At 50.4% G+C, this 19,825-nt stretch overlaps 1 protein-coding gene across 2 annotated transcripts in view; it reads right to left on the bottom strand.

The window, feature by feature from the left end:
* Positions 1-16,867, bottom strand: part of AARS1 (alanyl-tRNA synthetase 1) — a 49,420-nt gene extending 32,553 nt beyond the window's left edge. Inside the window, exons 1-9 of one of the 2 annotated variants that reach the window (XM_084644952.1) lie at positions 16,718-16,867; positions 13,703-13,866; positions 12,628-12,816; positions 10,036-10,181; positions 8,165-8,356; positions 6,989-7,133; positions 4,303-4,448; positions 2,210-2,318; positions 1,940-2,090 (exon numbers count right to left, since the gene is read on the bottom strand). In XM_084644952.1, coding sequence (XP_084501078.1) covers positions 1,940-2,090; positions 2,210-2,318; positions 4,303-4,448; positions 6,989-7,133; positions 8,165-8,356; positions 10,036-10,181; positions 12,628-12,816; positions 13,703-13,846 — 1,222 coding nt within the window. In that variant the 5' untranslated portion in view covers positions 13,847-13,866; positions 16,718-16,867. The remainder of the gene's footprint in view (positions 1-1,939; positions 2,091-2,209; positions 2,319-4,302; positions 4,449-6,988; positions 7,134-8,164; positions 8,357-10,035; positions 10,182-12,627; positions 12,817-13,702; positions 13,867-16,717) is intronic. The other variant, XM_084644953.1, reaches the window with a different exon arrangement.
* Between the last annotated feature and the right edge of the window lie 2,958 nt (positions 16,868-19,825).

Raw genomic sequence — 19,825 nt, forward strand, 5'->3', positions numbered from 1 at the left:
AATTTTTAATTCCCTGGCCACTCTGTTGAAAAGGTCTTGAAATTTAGAAAAGTCATCTGAAGATGACGGGGGAGGAGGAAGCAGGGCTTCGTCAGGCGTTACAACTGGGTCTACTGGGTTAGAGATAGGTCTTGCCTGATCCTGCACTTGTGATGGTGCTGTCTGGTGTCTGGCATCCGTGGCAGGTTTGTGAGTTTGTGTTAATGGGCAGGTGTCGGGCCTGGTTGAGGTGGCATAGCGAGTGTGGTCTCAGGGATAGGGTGCCCACGGGGCACAATATTGCCACTGTGGTGGAAAGGGCATAGGTGATGCCACCCAGGGGTCTACACACCACGGGGCAGGATCCTGAGAGTAGGACGAGCTGATGTTTCTATGACCTCTTAATTGGGGTCTGAGGATGAGAGACTTGGTATGGTGAAAAATCCTCCTGCAGTCCAGCTTCCTCCTCACTGGAGGAAGGCTGTTCGGACCCTGGCTGAGAATTTGGAGAGAAGCAGGTGTTCAGTAGGGGTGACTGCAGGAGGTCACTTGATGACTGTGTAAACTGCGATACTGGAGCCCCCGTGTGGCGAGGGCGGTGCGAGAGGAACCTGCTGCAATGAAAAGTTCCTCTGCACCGGTGTCTTTAAAAGTCGTTTGGCTGCCGGCCAGCTCAGCGGGTGCTGGTGCCGGGAGAGCGGTGACAACTTGCGGGGGGTCAGGCATACCAGCCCGCGTCAGCGCTGCGACAGAAGCGGTGCCAAACGGTGCCATGTGAGAGGCAGGCAATTGGAAGCCTGAAGCCTCGGCACTGGAGCGGTGTGCTACCGTCGCAGCCGGGTTTTGCATGGCGCCGGAGGAGCCCGGCGCATCAAAACAGCTCAGCCGGGGAAGCGCTGGGAGGGAGGCAGGAGACCTGGCCAGAGAAGCCTTCTCCTTCGAAGTTCCCTTTGCGGGTGACAGAAGGTGATGGTTTATGGAAGTTTTCTTTAGCTTCTTTGAGGCGGGGGGGCTGTGGCGTGCAGCGGAGCCAGAATCAGCGCCCGGGTCTGAAGCGGACCCTAAGGATTTTGAAGCAGGAGAAGCTTTAGCCTCAGCTCCTTGTCCTTCCGTGCCCTAGACTAAAGTTTGCTGCAGTGGGCACATTTTTGGGGAATGTGGGACTCCCCCAAACATTTTATGCATCTGGAATGGCCAGCTGACAGGGGATAGCACCCTTACAATTCGAGCAGCACTTAAAGCCTGGAGAGCCAGGCATGTCGGAAGCGGCTGTGCTGACAGGAACAAAGAGAATTTTATTTTTATTTTTTTAAGAAAAAAAACTAACGCACGCTCCAGGTAACACTAATAATGAACACTCTGGGTAACAAACTAACTAAAAGGGTAAAAGTAACAAGGGAGAAAAAGTTTTCTAGCAAGTCTGCTGAGCTCCGTCTCAGGCCGGGACGGTAGAGAGGGAACTGAGGAGACCAGTTGCGCATGCGTACTATTAAGGTCCAGGGGGGGGCAGCCTCTGCACGTGCTTGACCGGTATGAGTACTGCTGTAAAAACCTCCGATCAAAGGCGCAGGGACACACCAACACCTGGAGTGGAGCCACCCATAGGGACATCTCTCGAAGAAGAACCAATTGTTAGCAGCCTCATCAGAGAGCCCAAGGACTGAATAGGCCATGGAGATGGGATCATCTTGTAGGTCACAGGTGAGCCAGGGGCAGGACGGTGCATGGGGGGCTCACTCCGCAGCTGCCCCTGCTGTGATAGAGGGCTTCAGTCTCCAGTACCATCAATCTGACACCTTTCACCCTGCTCAATTCACAGGCAGCCCAGCTGAGCCCTGACTGACTCCCAGGTGGAAAATGCTGTTCCGCAGCAGATTTCCACAGGACACAGCTGGTGTGTCGGGGCAGGAGGAATCCCTGGAAGCCTCATTCAGCATGAAAGGAGTTAAACAAACCTTACCAGGGATCGTTTTACTGTCTCCCAAGCTCTGGATCTTCCGGTCCAGGATGCGGCGCCCTCTACTGAGCGTTTTCAGGAACTGAACCTCTTCTTCATTGATAATATCCTTCACCATGAACGGGTCCTTCTTTAGCTCGGGGAACGCGTCGCCCTGCAGACGCAGGAGTAGCAGCCATTAAGAGCAGAGATCAGCATCAGACAGCAGATGGAGTCTCCTACCATGCACAACCTTGGATTCTCATGCAGTCACTGTGCAGCAAAGGGACCTACCAGCAACTGCACCACAACGTCGACCAGCGAGGCGAAGAAGCCCTTGGGGGCATTGAGCTTTTCGTGGGAGTAGCGCACGGCCCGCCGGAGAATCCTTCTCAGAACATACCTGCGGGAACAGCACAGAAAGGGGATCCTCACTCGGACATTACGCCCCTCTCCCCTCCTGCCAGTGGGATCTGCCAGCAGCTAAACATGGGCAATGCAAATACTGAGAGCCTCTTCCTCAGCTCCTCTCACCTAGTTTTGGAATCCACGCCCTCAACACCTGTGGGTGGGAGATGAAGTGTGCTGGCAGAGTGCAGGGTGTGGGGAGCAGGACTAGAACAGCAGAGGGGCTGCGTGTCAGGACTGAGGGACATCAGCACAGCTGTGTGAGAGACGAACATATGCCAGGCTGCATCAGACCCAAGGTCCATCAGAGGAAGCTGTAAAAACCCTACAGTTATAGATGTGAGATAATCTGCCTGCAGATTAGGTCTCACACTGACCTCTAATTGTTAGAGCCTAGCTTACACCCAGCAGCATAAGGCTTCACATCACTTCCCAAAATGTTGTGATCAGTAATTATGATTGCTCTGGCTATTCTTGGTATCTGTATAAGTGACCAATGCCTTTTTGAATCTTGCTAAATTCTTGGTCTCACAGTCTTCCTGTGTTTGTGAGTTCCACAGTCTAATTATACATTGTGCAGAAAAATATTTCCTTCTATTAGTTTTGAATTTTCCTCCTTTTAATTTTATTCAATGTCCCCTTGTTCTTGTGTTAATGAGACACAGACACCAGAACTTCCGGATCTACCTTCTCTACAAGTCAGTATTTTCCATACTTCTACCGTGTCCCCTTTTATCTCTCTTTGCTCAGGTAACAATCCCCATTTTTCAGTCATTCATCACATGAGAGTTTTTCCAGGCCATTGATCATTCTCATCACTCTTCTCTGACCACACCTCTAGTTCTGCAATAAGCTGGGGTGACCAATGACAGACAAGGCCACACCTTTCACTTATATCAAGGCATTTTAATACTTTCAGTGTTATTCTCCACCCCATTCCTGACACATCCTAAATCTCATTGCTTTGACACCTAGGTCCCTTTCTAGGGTTGATCCATCTATGGAGTTTACCTCCTTTATTTTTAGCTTCAGGACCTTTTTGACTAACCTTCACATTTTACTGAAATTTCCCTTTCTAAAGGTTAATGATGCTGTGTCACTTTCTGTAGCCTACTCACCCCCTGGATATCAACACTAATTATATTATGGTCACTGTTAGAGTGGCTTAACTACTCTCCCTTCTTGAACTGGTGTCTGTGTGTTCACTTAAAGCTGAGTTAAGAACAGCCTCTCTTCTTGTGCTCTAGAACTAGCTGTTCCACGAAGCAGTCACTTTTAAAAGCTGTCTTTTTAAACTTGGTCCCATTGGGTCATTTGATCAGTTTATACGGTTAGTGGGGGTCTCCAATTACTACCACGTTGTTCGATTTTGCTACCTTTGCTCTCCAACACTGTGCACTCGCTCAATCTCCTTTACTTGACACAGGCCTGCAGTACAGCCCTAGTCATAGATTTACACTCTTACAGCTTGGGAACTACCTCCCTGTGGAGCAGCTGCACATCAGCATTGAGGGACACTGGCCGAAGCGTGTGTGTGAGAAGCCCAGAGCTGGAATAGCAGGGGCAGAGCTGACACTCAGGACTGAGATGCATGGACAGCACTGGGTGGAACATTTGCACAGCACTTACCCAAACCACAATAAGCCTGGCTCCAAGCCCTGCTATTGATCCCTTCCAGCCTTCTCAATTACAAGGAAAATAGTGCCTTGCATGTGCAGGTGGTTCAAATGAGGGATCTCCAGATGTCCAAAGGAGTGAGAAGACCCTCACTGCACCCAGAGTAGTGGGGGACACCACACCACCTCTGTTTCCCAGATCAAGATGTCAATGGCTGTAAGTTTCACCTGCCTCTAAATGGTGGAATTTCACCACGGCCAGGACTGACCTGCAGCCTCTGGACACACATACAACCTGCAGTAACACCACTCCTGCTTCCTCCCCGGTTCAGTAATGCACAGTTGTGTCACATGCACTCTTACCCTCTGCCAGTGTTGTCAGGTCTCCCTCCATCAGCAAGGGCCACAGTGATAGTTCGGGCATGGTCTGCCAGGACTCTGTATGCCATGTCTATACCGTCTACATCCTCAGCACCAACCTTCCCTGTGTACGCCCTGGCCCCAGTGCCCTATGCAGAGAGAGGACACAGTGGGTATGGAGAACCTTGCTGTCTTGTCTGCTTATAGAGGGACACACAAAGATGGTTAGATACATGGCTCTGCTCGGCAGCATGGCCTGGATGACCCAAGTCCAGGGCTGGCCTTGCTCTCCTTGCTCAGGGCCAGTGGAGGCTGGGAATGTTATGGAGGCAGCACACTTCTCTGGATAGGAGAAGGGTACCTCACTATCCCCCGCACCCTCTGGAATAGAGGCCGAGTGGCTCTGGAAGGAGCCAAGCTCAGCTCTCCCTGATCAGAAGGGAGCAAGCAAAGTGAAACTGCTTGGCTCAGACAGAGCCCAGGTCAGCAAAGGCAGTGACTGAGATGGAGAATCCAACAAGATTTGGAGTGACAGCTGCGGCTGGTTTTGCTATGCTGGGTCACAGACTCCAGCCAGGCATAACCAATGCAGCCAACAACTCTTTCCCCCAAGCAGTTTCACTGCAGTCCCCATTCTATTTACCACGCTCTATTGCTGCTTTCAGGGCCTGGCTTCTTCCTTCACTGACAACACCAGTGTTCAGGGAAAGCCGCCTTAAAGGCGACCTGCAAAGAGAAACAGGTGTTTGTGGCCTTTTCTTTGTTCCTTTATGGTCGATGGAGATGGCCTGGGAAGGCTTTTCACAAACAAGCCCCCAGAATGCAGCTTTTCTGCCTGTTTTTTTTATATTTGAAATATTGATCCTGTCAACTCATTTGTAGAAATGAGGATGACTGGGAGACTGGTAGGATGAGAATATCAGAAACCCCCAGTAAGGGAAAGTCTACTGACAGACAGGGGAAGGGATTTTTAGTCAGACTGTGAAACCCATGTGTTAACATCTAGTCAATTCCAATGTCTAAGAAACGTTCAGGAGAAAGGATGTCTTTTTTAAAGATTCAACCCCCTCCCCAAGGGCTCAGATTGCTCACAATCCACATTTCAGAGTCTTCCAGCAAAATCAAGATGATCACATGGGATATTCCAAATGAGAAAAGCAAGCAGAAAAACAACTTTTTTTTTATCGTAAAGAACCAAAAAGGAGCATAAATCCACCCACTTCTGCTGCGCATCTTTCAGACACCACCCCACAGGACAGCATATGCCACTTACATAGAATCATAGACTTTAAGGTCAGAAGGGACCATTATGATCATCTAGTCTGACCTGCACAACGCAGGCCACAGAATCTCACCCACCAATTCCTGTAACTGTAACAAACCTCTAACCTATGTCTGAGCTATTGAAGTCCTCAAATCATGGTTTAAAGACTTTGAGGTGCAGAGAATCCTCCAGCAAGTGACCCGTGCCCCACGCTGCAGAGGAAGGCGAAAAATCCCCAGGGCCTCTGCCAATCTGCCCTGGAGGAAAATTCCTTCCTGACCCCAAATATGGCGATCAGCAGAACCCTGAGCATGTGGGCAAGACTCACCAGCCGGCTACCCAGGAAAGAATTCTCTGTAGTAACTCAGATCCCATCCCATCTAACATCCCATCACAGGCCATTGAGCATATCTACCGCTAATAGTTGAAGATCAATTAATTGCCAAAATTAGGCTAATTTATCACGCTTAGTCTTGAAGCCAGATATGTCTTTTGCCCCCACTGCTTCCCTTGGAAGGCTGTTCCAGAACTTCACTCCTCTGATGGTTACAAACCTTCATCTAATTTCTGATTAGATAACAGAGATGGATTATACAAGTCAAGCTATGTAGTCCTGAAAGCCTTGGAGCAGGGGGGTTTTAAGGCAGGTGACCAGCTGCTGAAGTTTGGCTTTGGACCCAGTTTCACCACCTAGATCCCCACACTGGGTCCCACCCATCTTTCCAGTTGAGGAGAGCTGGACATGGCACCCTTCAGGGCACAATGAGACTTCCCCCAGTGCTTGGACAGGGTGGCGGTGGGTAACCAAGAGGAGAAGGAGAGGTGGGGGACCCTCTCCACCAAGACTCCCAAAGGAGGTACATGCGGCTTCTGCAAAGTTCCCAGCCTCTGCTGGCCCAGAGCATGATAAATGGAGCTTGGCCCTGAACACAGAGCTGTGCCATCTCAAGCCTACTGATCAGGTCCATTTGTTTAAAACAAAGTCTCTTTGAGTCAGGCTTTTTAGGGCTCTGAAAAGCTCTTAGTGCAGGTAGGAAGCTTGCAAAAGGAAGGCCGCTATATAGAGAGGAGGGCGGTGTCTCCTACTTTCAAAGATGACCAAACGGTTCATGGTCAGCACAGCTCACAGGGAAACATCCCCGTGAGCTGCTCTGATCAGATGCCACATGCTTTCCCCAGATTCACTCCTAAAGCAGCAGCTACGGAATAGTCTAGCCTTCTACCCTTGCCAAGGTACAAATCTGCAAGCCAAGCGTTTTTAGGTTGACATTTTTAGGTTCTCACAGCCACTAGGAAGTCACCATGGTCCCCTCCTCTGGGACAGCTTCCCTGAGTGTACAGTGCCATGCACAATATGAGGCTATGCATAACAGGGTAAGCAGACAAATTTTGATCAGGTTCAATTGCCCAGTCATGGATCTGTACCTTCTGGATGGCTTCGAAGTAGGGGATGAAGAGATCAGTGTCATAGTTGGACATCTTGTTCTGCAGCACAGACACCAGCCTTTCCAGACCCAACCCAGTATCAATGTTCTTCTTGGGAAGAGGTTTCAGGGTCCCGTCAGCCTCTCTGCCCAACCCCAGGGAAAAAGACAAACAGTCGTTGAATGGGTTGCTGCAGCAGGGCTGCCATCTCTTCTCTCAACCCCACAAGACTTTAAATGATCCCCCTGGTCTTATAAGGCAGGCAGACACATGGGCCCCCAAGAGCCTTAATAAGAGGGTAAGTAACAAGACACTCAAGAGCAAACTAGAACCAGCATAAACAAATCCTCCCTCACCCCAGAGAAATGGGCTGAATAAGTGTCCCCAGCCTGGCCCAGGAGGCAGCCACAGACTAACTCATGTATATGGGAGTAGGGGGAGAGCATTGCAAAGTCACAGGGCAGTGACGGAACGGCCCTTCTTCCAGAGCTATAACGAGAGAAAGGTCAGCCACCTCAACCCCACTGATCAAGGCTGTGATGGGAGATGGCGCAGAAGTCAGCTCAGTGGGGAGTGGAGCCAAGCGTTTGGCCTGAAGGACTCCCACTGAATTACAGCTTGCAGAGCCTCCAAGCATGACAACAGTCCTTTCCGCTCAGCAGCTGGGCTTGATTATTTGCTCCCAATAGCTGCTTAGGGAAGATGGTTAACACACACGAAATACCTTGTACTGAGTGACATGGGGTGCTGGGAGTTCAGCTTAGCTGCTGGGGTGTGGAGGGTGAAGAGAGAGGAGTCTTAATGGCCCCCCCCGTGTCTGATGAAGAACGGCAGTAGCGGGTCACTAGAAGGAGCCCGATCAGCGGTGCTAGAGGCTAGTCACGGGGCAGAGGTGTTACACAGGGAAAAACAGTGGGAGGTAACTACAGGTGAACTACAACCTCCCTCCTCCTAAATCCCAGATTTCACAATTTAACCATATTCCCCCAACACCCATCAGGGGCAGCTCAGAAGCCAGCTGTGGGGTTGGCGAGAACAGTTCACACTGGAGGGCGGAGGCTCCCAAGCCTACAGCCTCCCGGTGCTGCGGCTTTACAGAGCTGTCTTTTTACCAGAGTGAAGCTCTCCTTCTCCATTAAACAAGAAATGCCTGGAGGGGGCAGGCTCTTGGCTCACCTGTTAAACTGTATAAACACCAGGTTCCAGATCTCCAAGACATTGGGGTCATCTTGATTGACGAGGTGTGAGGCATCCCTGTCCCCAATCCGGTCATAATGAATCTCACTGCAGGGGCCGCAGGGGCCTGTCTCTCCCATTTCCCAGAAGTTATCCTTCATGCTGCCAGGCAGGATCTTGCTCTCAGCCAGTCTGTACCATGAAAGTGCCCATTAAATCAGAGAGGTGAAAGCAAGACAGGGACCTCTCCCAATTCAGGGGCAAATAAAGAAACCACCTTTTACTTGTTAAAACTCATTGAATGGGTTGGAAGAGCCCACAGGCTTTCGAGAGAGACCCAGCTGAGATCCTGCTTTCTAACACCTACCATTTGGACTTCCCATTCTAGCAGGACCAAACAAGTGCCCCACTCCCCCACTTCAAAACTGACACATTCACAAGAAGCTCATCTCTCCTGGTGAGAGGCCTGTTGTACGTAGAATATTTTTAAAATGCCACCATGTGCTTTTAGAACTGAAAGCGATCCATTTTTTACAATCTTCTGTCCTCAGGGACAAGTCTGGCCTTGGTTAGGCTTCATTAGGGGATTTCTTTTGTGCAGAAAGCCCAGGCTTTATTTAAACAACGATACAACAGGATGCATCTCAATCTCTCCCTTTTAATTACGAGTGTCACCTCAAAGCCCTTGGCTTTATGGCTCTTCCACTCAGAGAATGTGATCTGTGATATGCTGCCACGGTGAAGACCCACTGATGTGTGTCCATTGCCAAATAAGACATGCTGCATTTCCTTAAAATAAAATGCTGTGTGAAGTAAATACCACCTACTTCCTCTGTTCCCACTGCAAAGCATATAGGATTTCAGCCAGCAATGTATCTTCAGCATGGTCATAAATGGGTTTCCATGCGGTTTCTGATTCCATTTCAGTGGTATAAGGTTAATTCTTTCACAGCAATGGCCCACTCTTGCTGATGGAAGAGAATTTGCACGTCCTGAGTCTGTCCAGTAATCCTGTGCTGAAGGGATTCAGCCTTCACAGGTGCATCTACAATCTCAAAGATCCCATTTCCTAGCTGGCAAGGGTTGCCTGGTTAGGCTGGGTCAATGTTTTACTTATTTCAGTCTATGTAATCTCCCAGGCTCAGGTGCCACTGGAAATCCAATCTGTGACTACAGAACAACGCAGCAGCAGATCCCAGCTCTTGTAAATGGCAGTAAATTAAATTAAATAATCACTAAACGGAAACTTCCCTTCCCCTCAAATTTCCCCAGCCCCTCTCCCACTCCAAACACCCATTTGAAAAGACAGACTTTGCAGTATGCCCTGGAAATCAGCAGATCCAGACTATTTCAAGCCAAGAAGAAAGCAATCCCAAAGTCACAGGCTCCTTGTGGAGAACACGACATCAGCAGCTCCCATTCAAGCAAGCCAAAACAGTTCCACTTTGAATGTTTTTGCTGAGCACTGCTGCAGCAGGATAGCGCAGGAGTGCTCTGTCAGGCAGACCCATCCCAGGCCATTTAGGGCTTTACAGATCAAAACCTACATCTTTAACTCCATCTGGAAACCAACAGGCAGTCAGTGCAGACCACAGAACATAAGTGTCATGTGCTCACTGCACTTATGACTCACAAGGAGCTTCTCAGCAGAGAGGTCAAAGACTGACTGGGCTGTGGGGAGTGAATTATTTCTCACCCCATCAAGCTATCCTTTAGGGTGTGGTTTGGCTCACTGGTGAGACAACATGAAGCTTATTCCACCTCAACCATGGCATGGGCAATCAAGGGACTCCAGGCTCCAAGGCTGTCAGGCCTGCACCTATCACCAGCACGGTTTTCATAAGAAAAGTTATATTTTTAAATGCCCTTACCCCAAATCCTGCCAGATCTGTTTGCACTCAAGGTCTGGCTCTAATCCAGCTGCCTTGTTGCCACCAAAGTAAGTGACATAGAGTCTTTCAATGGGGATGCCAAACTCATTGGTGAGAAGCTCCAGAGCCAGTTTACAAGCCAGTTCCTGCACCAAGAAAGACAAGGTTAGTGAGGAAAAGCAAACAGATCTTCATACCCATACAACACAGCCCAACCCAGAACAGGCAGGAGTTGAAGGCACAAACTGTAATGCCTCAGAATAGGCTTTGCACATCACCAAGTCTAAAGTAAACTGAATAGGAAGCACAGGGAACACAGAACACATGAAACATCCTCTCACTGACTCCACTGCATGCAAAAGAATTGAGGCCTGGAACCTACACAATGGATTGCCCCTCTCTCTAGGCCCACTGCAGATACCCCTTGGCAGAGCTGGCGGCTCAAAACACCTGCCCCTCAGAACCTGAAATGAGCGGAAGTCTTAGACTTTTAGATAGCAAATAAGGTCAAGAACCAGAGTGCTTTAGCCAACGACAGCTGAAACAGGCAGGCCAATATTTGCAGGGGGCAGGAAATCCCCATATATCAATAAACTTAGGGTTCCCTGGATGGCTTCATACAAGCAGCCAAAGAATAAAAAATTAACACTTAGCAGGTTCCACTGTGATTCTCTCTTTCCTCATTGATTTTTGGTTCTACTGTTATTTTAATTACCTTGCTGCACTTTGATCAGCTTCATGAAGTTCAGTGGCACAGTATTAACTCTTGAACTAAGCCACTTGCAAGGACATCACGCTTCCTCATTTTATGCTCCTATCTCCTCAGCAAGTCCTCCTCACTATCTCCGGCTTGCATCCAGAACATCTGCTGGAACCCTGCCTCCAAAGTCCTAAAACCTGCAATCTGAGCCACTTACAAATGAAGGGCTGCAGAAAGTGCACTGGAAAATGACCATTCTGGATGATAGCCTGCTTAGACGCTAAAAGCCTGACACAAGGAATTGCTTTGCCTTTCGTAGCCCATTGGACCAGGAGACTTTAATCCAATTTAAAAGTACTGGTTTATTTGTATTTATTTATTGATTCCCTATTGTTATAAGAATGAATGTTGGTCACACTGCTGTAGTGCTAACAAGATGTTCAGATTGTACTTCTTACACTGCACTGAGATTAGACAAACAAGAACACAATTCTACAGAGAGCTTTTCACATTTGAAGGCTTTACAAACATTAGCTAATTAATCCTCACAACATCCCTGGGAGGCAGGTAGGCAGCTATGGGCTTTTTCCATCCACAAGGGTCCCAAGTGCTTTCTTATCCGATGCACAGATACATTCTTACTTTCTATCGATGGTCCCACTGTTGTGAGGTGGTATACAGAATTTTCTGTCTTAGGCGACTAACTTATGAATCTTACTACCATGCTCAGGGTCTAACTGATCACCAGATTTGGGGTCTGGAAGGAATCTTCCCAAAGGTCAGATTGCCTGCGACCTTTGGGGCTTTTCACGTTCCTCTGCAGCATGGGGCATAGATCACCTGCCAGGATCATCTGGGCATTGTTAGTATATAGGCTTATTTGTCAGCCTGAGATAGAATTTTGGGTTTGACCTTTGATACTCATATCTTATACTAATATGTGTAAACAAAGGACAAAGACTGTGTATGTTTCTTCTGCCTAGTCAGATGGTTTTGTCAGTACAAGGAGAACAGATAAGATCAGTTAAAGTGTTACAGGGCATGGTGGGAGTGTAATATATAAGCACATTTTAAGTCTGCCTCAACCCCTATCTCAAGGCAAAGTCAAGCAACCAGTCAGGAAGGGCAAGGGGGGACTGGGTGGAAGGTATAAAACACTAAAAAAACCAAAGAAATGCCCATCCCTGACTAGAGCACAACCTCACTCCTTACCCCTCCCATGGGGTACAAAAGAGGTGGGACGAAGACCCCCAACCCAAAACGGAACATGACCCTAAGTTGTAAGGGGTGGGACTGTGGGCATCCATTGCAGGTATATTTGGACCTGCTAAGAAGGAGGGCATGGGGAACAGGGACACAGACAAGGCTCCGTGGTGTTAGAACTGGGAAGGGGGACATGGGGTAAATGCTCTGCGGCATCAGAGCTGGGAAGGGGGATGTGGGATAAGTGCTCTGCAGTGTCAGAGCTGGGAACAGACCACTGGGAAATAGACGCTGCTGGAGTGTAGAGCTCTGGATATGCTTGCTTGGAACTAACCCCAATAAACATCACATTGCCTGCTCTTCAGGCTTTTGCTTTCTGTCTGCGTGACAAGAACCAGAGGAGAGGGTGAAGGGAAAGCCCTCTAACAGGCATAACCAACCTAATCATTCCCTGCCATCACAGGAAACTTGGGCATTAGTGGCATCTCAGTTACTCCCATTCTCTGCCTGCCATACACAACAGTCCTTGTGTTAGCCTCCCAAAGACTGGTTTAACCGAGGTCATCAGGCTCAATGTAGAGGTATTTGGTTGAAGTTTAGTGGCCTGGAGGTCAGACTAGATAATCTGATGGTCCCCTCTGGCCTTAAACTTCATGAAAGCTCCGCTTAGATTACAGATCCCCGCTTACCTTGAAGTAATCTCCAAATGACCAGGACCCCAGCATCTCAAAGAAGGTGTGGTGATAGACGTCTTTCCCCACATCATCCAGGTCATTGTGTTTGCCCCCAGCTCGGATGCACTTCTGGGTATTGACGGCTCTGGTCAGTTTAGCCATGGGGTGGGAGGGGTCAAGGGTATTGAGGAAGATGGGTTTGAACTGGGAGGAAATAGAAACAAGATGATTTAAACTTAAGAACTCACCTAGGCAGCGAGCACTCTGTGGGTCAGTATGTGTGGGCCAATAAGAACATGCCCAATGCATGTATTTAGAAATGCTGAGGTTGCCACTCCACCAGACTAGGGAACCTTTCCATCACTCCTACCAAACCAGGAGCAGTACTGGTGTACTCCCAGGGGTGCGGCATCCACCTGTCTGTGCCCAGGAGGAGGGCAATTATGCCCTCTGCCCCAATTCAAAGAAAAGACTACCAAAGTTTTTTTAAAAACAGGATTTGTTTGCTTGGTGCTAAGGGCCTAATCCAAACCCCACTGTAGTCCTGTCACTGGCTGCCTGGGTACTTGGACCAGGCCCCAGTGGCGGAATGACAGTATGGGAATGAGGGAAATGATGCCTGGTACACAGAACGGAGAGGTCTCTGGAAAGCCCCCCGTGTCTGAGCAGGGTTCCTCCAAGGAGCAGGAAGCAGTCTGCACCTCCACCAAGGATTCCATATGGGGAGGGAGGCTTTAAACACCAACCACGGTTTAGCAGAATCATTGTTGAGAAAAGCTGTGCTAAGTCAGCACATCCCCCAGGTGACATGGCCAGACTCCATTCCCAGCCAGGGCTGCCCTGCTCTGGGCCCTCCAGCGTACAGGGACATCTTCTCTAACATCATCACAACACAGCACTGGGAGCCCACAGCCAGGGGTCTGACAGGGAACTGCTGGAGCAATTCAAGCCCATTATATCTCACCAGAATGAATTTCAGAACGATAAATACTAGCCACAATATACACAGCCAAGCACTCCTTAGTTCTTTGCTCCTGCAGAAAGCACAGGACAGGTACCAAAGTCACACAGTCCTAGGGGAGAGTCCTACCTGATTCATGCCAGCATTGGCAAAGAGCAGAGTAGGATCGTCCAAGGGGATAGTCGCAGATGAGTGGACGTAGGTGTGCTGGCGCTCCTTGAAGAAATCAAGGAACTTTTGCCGGATCTGCCTAGCTGACAATGTAGTTTCCATCCTGAGATCACCACGCAAAGCTGGCAAAATTAAAAAGAGAAAGCAGATGGGTGAAGGACACATTCTGCTTAGTTTAATGGGACAGTAATGAATAAGGATCCTGGGGAAGGGGCACCTGGGATGTAATTCACCTAATTCTTTTGTCTGGGTCTCATGAAAGTTAGGATTTTCAGATGTCAGAGTAACAGCCATGTTAGTCTGTATTCGCAAAAAGAAAAGGAGTACTTGTGGCACCTTAGAGACTAACCAATTTATTTGAGCATGAGCTTTCGTGAGCTACAGCTCACTTCATCGGATGCATGCCGTGGAAACTGCAGCAGACTTTATTTATACACAGAGAATATGAAAAAATACCTCCTCCCACCCCACTGTCCTGCTGGTAATAGCTTATCTAAAGTGATCATCAGGTGGGCCATTTCCAGCACAAATCCAGGTTTTCTCACCCTCCACCCCCCCACACAAATTACCAGCAGAGAGTGAGTTTGTGTGTGTATGGGGGAGGGGGGGATGTGAGAAAACCTGGATTTGTGCTGGAAATGGCCCACCTTAATTATGCACATTGTAGGGAGAATGGTCACTTTGGATGAGCTATTATCAGCAGGATAGTGAGTTTGTGTGTGTGGTTTTTGGGAGGGGGGTGAGAGAACCTGGATTTGTGCAGGAAATGGCCCAACTTTATTATCATGCACATTGTGTAAAGAGTTGTCACTTTGGATGGGCTATCACCAGCAGGAGAGTGAATTTGTGTGGGGGGGTGGAGGGTGAGAAAACCTGGATTTGTGCTGGAAATGGCCCACCTGATGATCACTTTAGATAAGCTATTACCAGCAGGACAGTGGGGTGGGAGGAGGTATTTTTTCATATTCTCTGTGTATAAATAAAGTCTGCTGCAGTTTCCACGGCATGCATCCGATGAAGTGAGCTGTAGCTCACGAAAGCTCATGCTCAAATAAATTGGTTAGTCTCTAAGGTGCCACAAGTACTCCTTTTCGATTTTCAGATGTTAATTTCTAGTCTTACTTGTTTCCAGGAGTAATGAGAGTGTCTCACTCTGCCATAAATGGTATTTGGCTAAAGGATCACAGATTCTACAGCTTTAAGGCAAAGTATCCCCTAAACACTTGTGTGTGGATACCAAACCATTAAGTCAGATTGAGCATGGCTCCTCTGGGGAGGGGCCCTGAGTCACAGATACAAAGGCCTACAGTACTGGTGACTCTATGCTGTGGCTCATGAATGCCATCCAACAAGGAACACATTGCCTTACAAATACACTAGACAGAAAATGGGTTTTAAGTGATCATTGAATGCTCTACAAACCAAGAGTTAGGGCTGGCAATTCAATAATTCACTTAGCAGGAAAAAAAGGGAACAGATTGATATAGTTTAAAAAAACCCTAAACATCAGGATGTAAGGAAATCGAGACTTAAGGATATAGCACCAATCATCACTATCCTACAGCAAATTAATTACCAGCCCTTCTCCCCAGAGAACACTGGCTGCTTCCCGCTTCCTCTCAAGACGGAAAAGAGGACTGGGGACATGCTGCAGTCCCTGAAAGTGTGTATGGGAAAACTGGTAAGCAAGGTCTTCTCCAGCTGCCAGGGGGACAGCAGGCAGAAGTAAGAAAGGGGTCTGAATGGTTTCTTTCTGTCTGCTTCTCCAGAGCCACAGGAGTAGCAGAGGAACCAGCAGTATGATTGTCAGTGCAACACCCCTTCAGCAGCCCACATGTATTTCAGTTCCCAGTCACCCAGGCCCAGATTCACAAAAGCATTTAAGCACCTAGCTCCCATTGAAATCAATGGGAACTAAGTGTCTAAATATCTTAGAGGATCCGAGTCTTGGAGTCCATTCCGGAACCCTCCAGAGGAATTTAGAGAGAAAGAAGTGTCCCAAGCAGAGAATCTGCCTGTCCACCACCCAAGTCATTAGAGCAGCTGCCTCTCTCTGAGCAAGGGAGAAGAAGCTGGGGTTGGAAGCAAGGGGAAAAAAATCTAAATGTAAAAAACCACAAAATCGTTTTTCAAGTGTATTAAAACGCCTGATGACATTTTAGCTGTAAGGCTTTTTCACTTCTCCCAGAGCGAGGATTTTGGCAAGAACCACCCATTTAGCGAACTGGCCAAAGGTCATACGCAGAGCAAAGAACTGAACCCAGGAATCCTGACTTCCAGTCCCCAGTTCCAACCAATCGCAGCATATGCGGATGGAAAACAGGCTATGCCATTTTAAGCAGGGCTAAGATGATGCAATAAGACTCCAAACATTTACAGATGGGGAACAACCCCAATGCACCTGGCATTGGCAACTGTGGGAAGTCAGGATACCGAGCTAGACAGACCATGGGTCAGACCCAGTATGGCCATTACGTTGTCCACGGCATGCATCCGATGAAGTGGGCTGTAGCCCACGACAGCTTACGCTCAAATCAATGCGTTAGCCTCAAAGGTGCCCCAAGTCCTCCTGTTCTTTTCACATTCTTAAAGTACGTTTAAAATGCGGGCCCAGGGGGCCTGACATTCGGGAGATCTCGCTGAAAACACTAGAGCCAAAAAACTGCAGCCAGACCTACGCCCAGAAGGCCCCGGGACGGCCACGGCCCCGCCACGTGCCCGCTCCCGGGGCGCCGGCAGGTCCCTCGGCCCCGCCCCCCTCGCCCGCGCGCCCCGGCCCGCCGCCGGCGCCGGACTCCCAGCATCCCCCGCGGCCGCGGGCCTGCAGCCCAGCGCCGGCGGCGGCGGAGCGAGCGGCTCAGGAAGCGGGGGGAGGGGGGGGGATCCCGCTCCCGCTCCCTGCCGGCACGGCCCGGCACGGCTCGGTCCGGTCCCCCCTCCGCTGCCAGCGCCCCCGGGCCTGCCCGCCCTTACCTCACCTCCGCCCGGCAGCGCCGCCACCGCACTCCGCGCCTCACCGCGCAACCGAACCCGCTGCGCCCTCCGCCCCGCCCCCCGCCGGGCGCGGGCGCGGGCGCCGGCCACTGATTGGTCTCTGCCGCTGACAGCCACCCGCGGGCCCTGGGGCGGTGCGTGGTGACGTCACGGGGAAGGGGCGGGGGGGCGGCTGATGCAACGGCCACGAAATGGCCTCCCGTGGGGGAGGGGAGGGCTGCCATCGTCACTTCGCACGGGGCGGGGCCAGAGGGGGGGCGGGGCCCCGGGCCCTGCGGCCTGGCCGGGCGTTCCGCGCGCGGGCCGGCGCCCCCTGCTGGCGGAACGAGGGAGAGCCGGGGGGGAGGACAGCTCCCTGGCTCCAGCGTCGGCCTGCGAAGCCCAGGGCTGCGAGTTCAATCCTGGGCACCCCGCTAGGTAGTCGGGAGGGTGGAAGAGCAGGGGGGCCGATGAAGCCCTCTTGCTCTAGGCCCGGACAAACTGCGGCCCCTCTGCTCCCGGAGCTTTCTGTGACCCTGCCCGGCTCCGGGGAAGCTAGCACGCAAACAGGCAGGTTCGCACCGGCCACGGCCAGCTTCGGCCTGGGAAACGTAGAGATGAGGCAGAAACGTTCAGCAAAAACCAGGGACAAATAGACCCGAGTAAGGCCAGGCTCGGGCAACGCTACTGAGGAAAAACACAACTGGCTGCTTCAGCTGCTTGGCTACGGTATTGTCGGGGGCAGCCGGGAACTGGTTGCCTAAGCTTGTGTAGTGAAGTAGGCAAAGGTATCGGCCGTGTACTGCGAAGGCCTGGGGCGCCCAGAGTCGTCCGGGAATGCAGGACGGGCGGAGTACTGCAGGCAGGGCCCAGTGCACGCAAACTGGGACGTGTTTGGCTCGGATCCAATGACAAGGAGCAAATGGAAAAGATTTTGTACAGTAGACTGGCCTCACTATCGGCGAGAGGACCAGGAATGGTGGCCACCAGGAGGGTCAATCAATTATAATACGATCCTCCAATTGGTTCTGTTTTGTCAGCGAACGGGTAAATGGAATGAACATCTGTGTGCGCAGGCGTTTATGGCTTTAAGAGAGAGAACAGACATTCTGCAGAGCTGTAATTTGACTCCAACAGGACCAGTAGTGGCTAATGTTAGCCCCCAGAACCCCCCCAATGTTGTAATGGCAGAGCCGGTGTCCCCTTTGGCCCCCACACCCCCACCTTATAAGGGTAGGATGCCTCGGGTTACAGAGATTGCCCCCTCAGTGGGACTCTATCCTTTGATTACCGAGACTGTTGTGGCTCGCCCAGAGGCAGACGGACGCCAGGCCACCACCATGCAAGTTTACACCCATGTGCCATTCAATCCAATAGACTTAGCAGCTTTTAAAACACAGGCTGGGGAATTCTCCACGAACCCAAGCCGGTTTATTTCAGTCTTTGAGGGGTGCCTCAGTAGTCACAGCTGGATTAGGACGACTGTAATATCCTCCTGAGAACCCTGTTGTCTGGGGTAGAGCGGAATCAGGTTACAGCTAAGGCAAGGGAGGAGGCAAGGCAGAGACACGAAAGCCATGGATCTGCCGGATCTCTCTAAGCCATTTCAATTGTATATACATGAACGAAAAGGGGTGGCCCTGGGAGTGCTAACCCAGTTGCTGGGGACCTGGAAACGTCCCGTGGCTTATTTTTCCAAACAACTGGATCAGGTTGCAAAGGGTTGGCTGGCATGTTTACGGGCGGGCGCAGCTACTGCCCTAGTACTTGAGGAAGCCGAGAAGCTAACATTGGGAGGGGTTATGCAAATATATACTCCCCATATGGTCCGAGCCCTGCTAGACACCAAGGGTGGGCTCTGGCTCACCCAGGCTCAGATTGCTTGGTGTCAGGCTAAGCTGTTAGAGAACCCCGAGGTCACCCTTGCCCCTCCCTTAACCCAGCCACCCTCTTGCCAGAATCAGAGGAACAGGAACACGACTGTTTAGAGATCATAGATGCCCAATACTCCAGCCACCAGGACTTAAAGGATCAGCCGCTCCCAAATGCGGATTATGAGTGGTACACTTATGGTAGCAGCATTGTCATGGAGGGGCAAAGGAGGGCGGGTTATGCTGTCGTGACCCTCCATGATACCGTAGAGGCCGAGAGGTTGCCCACTGGGACCTCTTCCCAGCTGGCTGAGCTAGTAGCCCTGACCCGTGCACTCAAACTGTCAAAGGGAAAGCGGGTCAATATTTTTACCGATTCAAAGTATGCTTTTGGGATGCTACATGCTCATGCTGGCCTGTGGAAGCAAAGGGGAATGTTAATGGCCCAAGGCTCCCCAGTCAAGCATGGGCCCCAAATTCTCCGGCTCCTAGAAGCCATACAACTCCCCTCGGAAGTAGCGGTGGTGCACTGTAGAGTCCATCAAAGGGAAAATCAAGACATGGCCGGGTCAATGCCAGGGCGGACAGAGAAGCCAAGCATGCCACCACCTTAACTCCACCGGGAGCTGAGGATGCCCACATGCATACCCTCATCCCATCAGTGGGGGAGCTTCCGACCCCTCAGTACTCTGGGGAAGAGAGGAAACTAGCTGACAAACTCGGTCTTCAGGAAAAAGAGGGATGGCTTCATTCCCCAGAAGGGAAGATCCTCCTACCGAAGGGTCTGATCCGGCCAGTACTGCAGCAGTTACACCAAACCACTCACACCGGCAGAGAGGCCCTTATCCAGCTAATGGGAAAATACTTCTTGACTTCTGGACTCCAACCCCTGGCTACCCAGATACAGGCTGACTGTTTAGTCTGCCAAAAGAATAACCCCCGGCCAGGACATCCAGTAACACCAGCTACCCTGGAACCCACTCCAGGCCCCAGACTGGTGTGGCAAATAGATTTTACTGAGTTTCCCCGAACTCAAGTGTTCAGATATCTCCTTGTCTTGGTGGACCAATTCAGCGGATGGCCTGAAGCCTTCCCAAGCCTTAATTGCACTGCCAAAACAGTGGCTCTCAAGTTTGTTAGGGAAATTATTCCCTGCTTCGGACTCCCCCAATGGATGGAATCTGACAATAGGACGCACTTCACATCAAAGATCGTTCAAAACATCTCAGATGCCTTA

This window comes from Lepidochelys olivacea (genome assembly GCF_965140295.1).
Source record: "Lepidochelys olivacea isolate rLepOli2 genome assembly, chromosome: 12".
NCBI lineage: Eukaryota > Metazoa > Chordata > Testudines > Cheloniidae > Lepidochelys > Lepidochelys olivacea.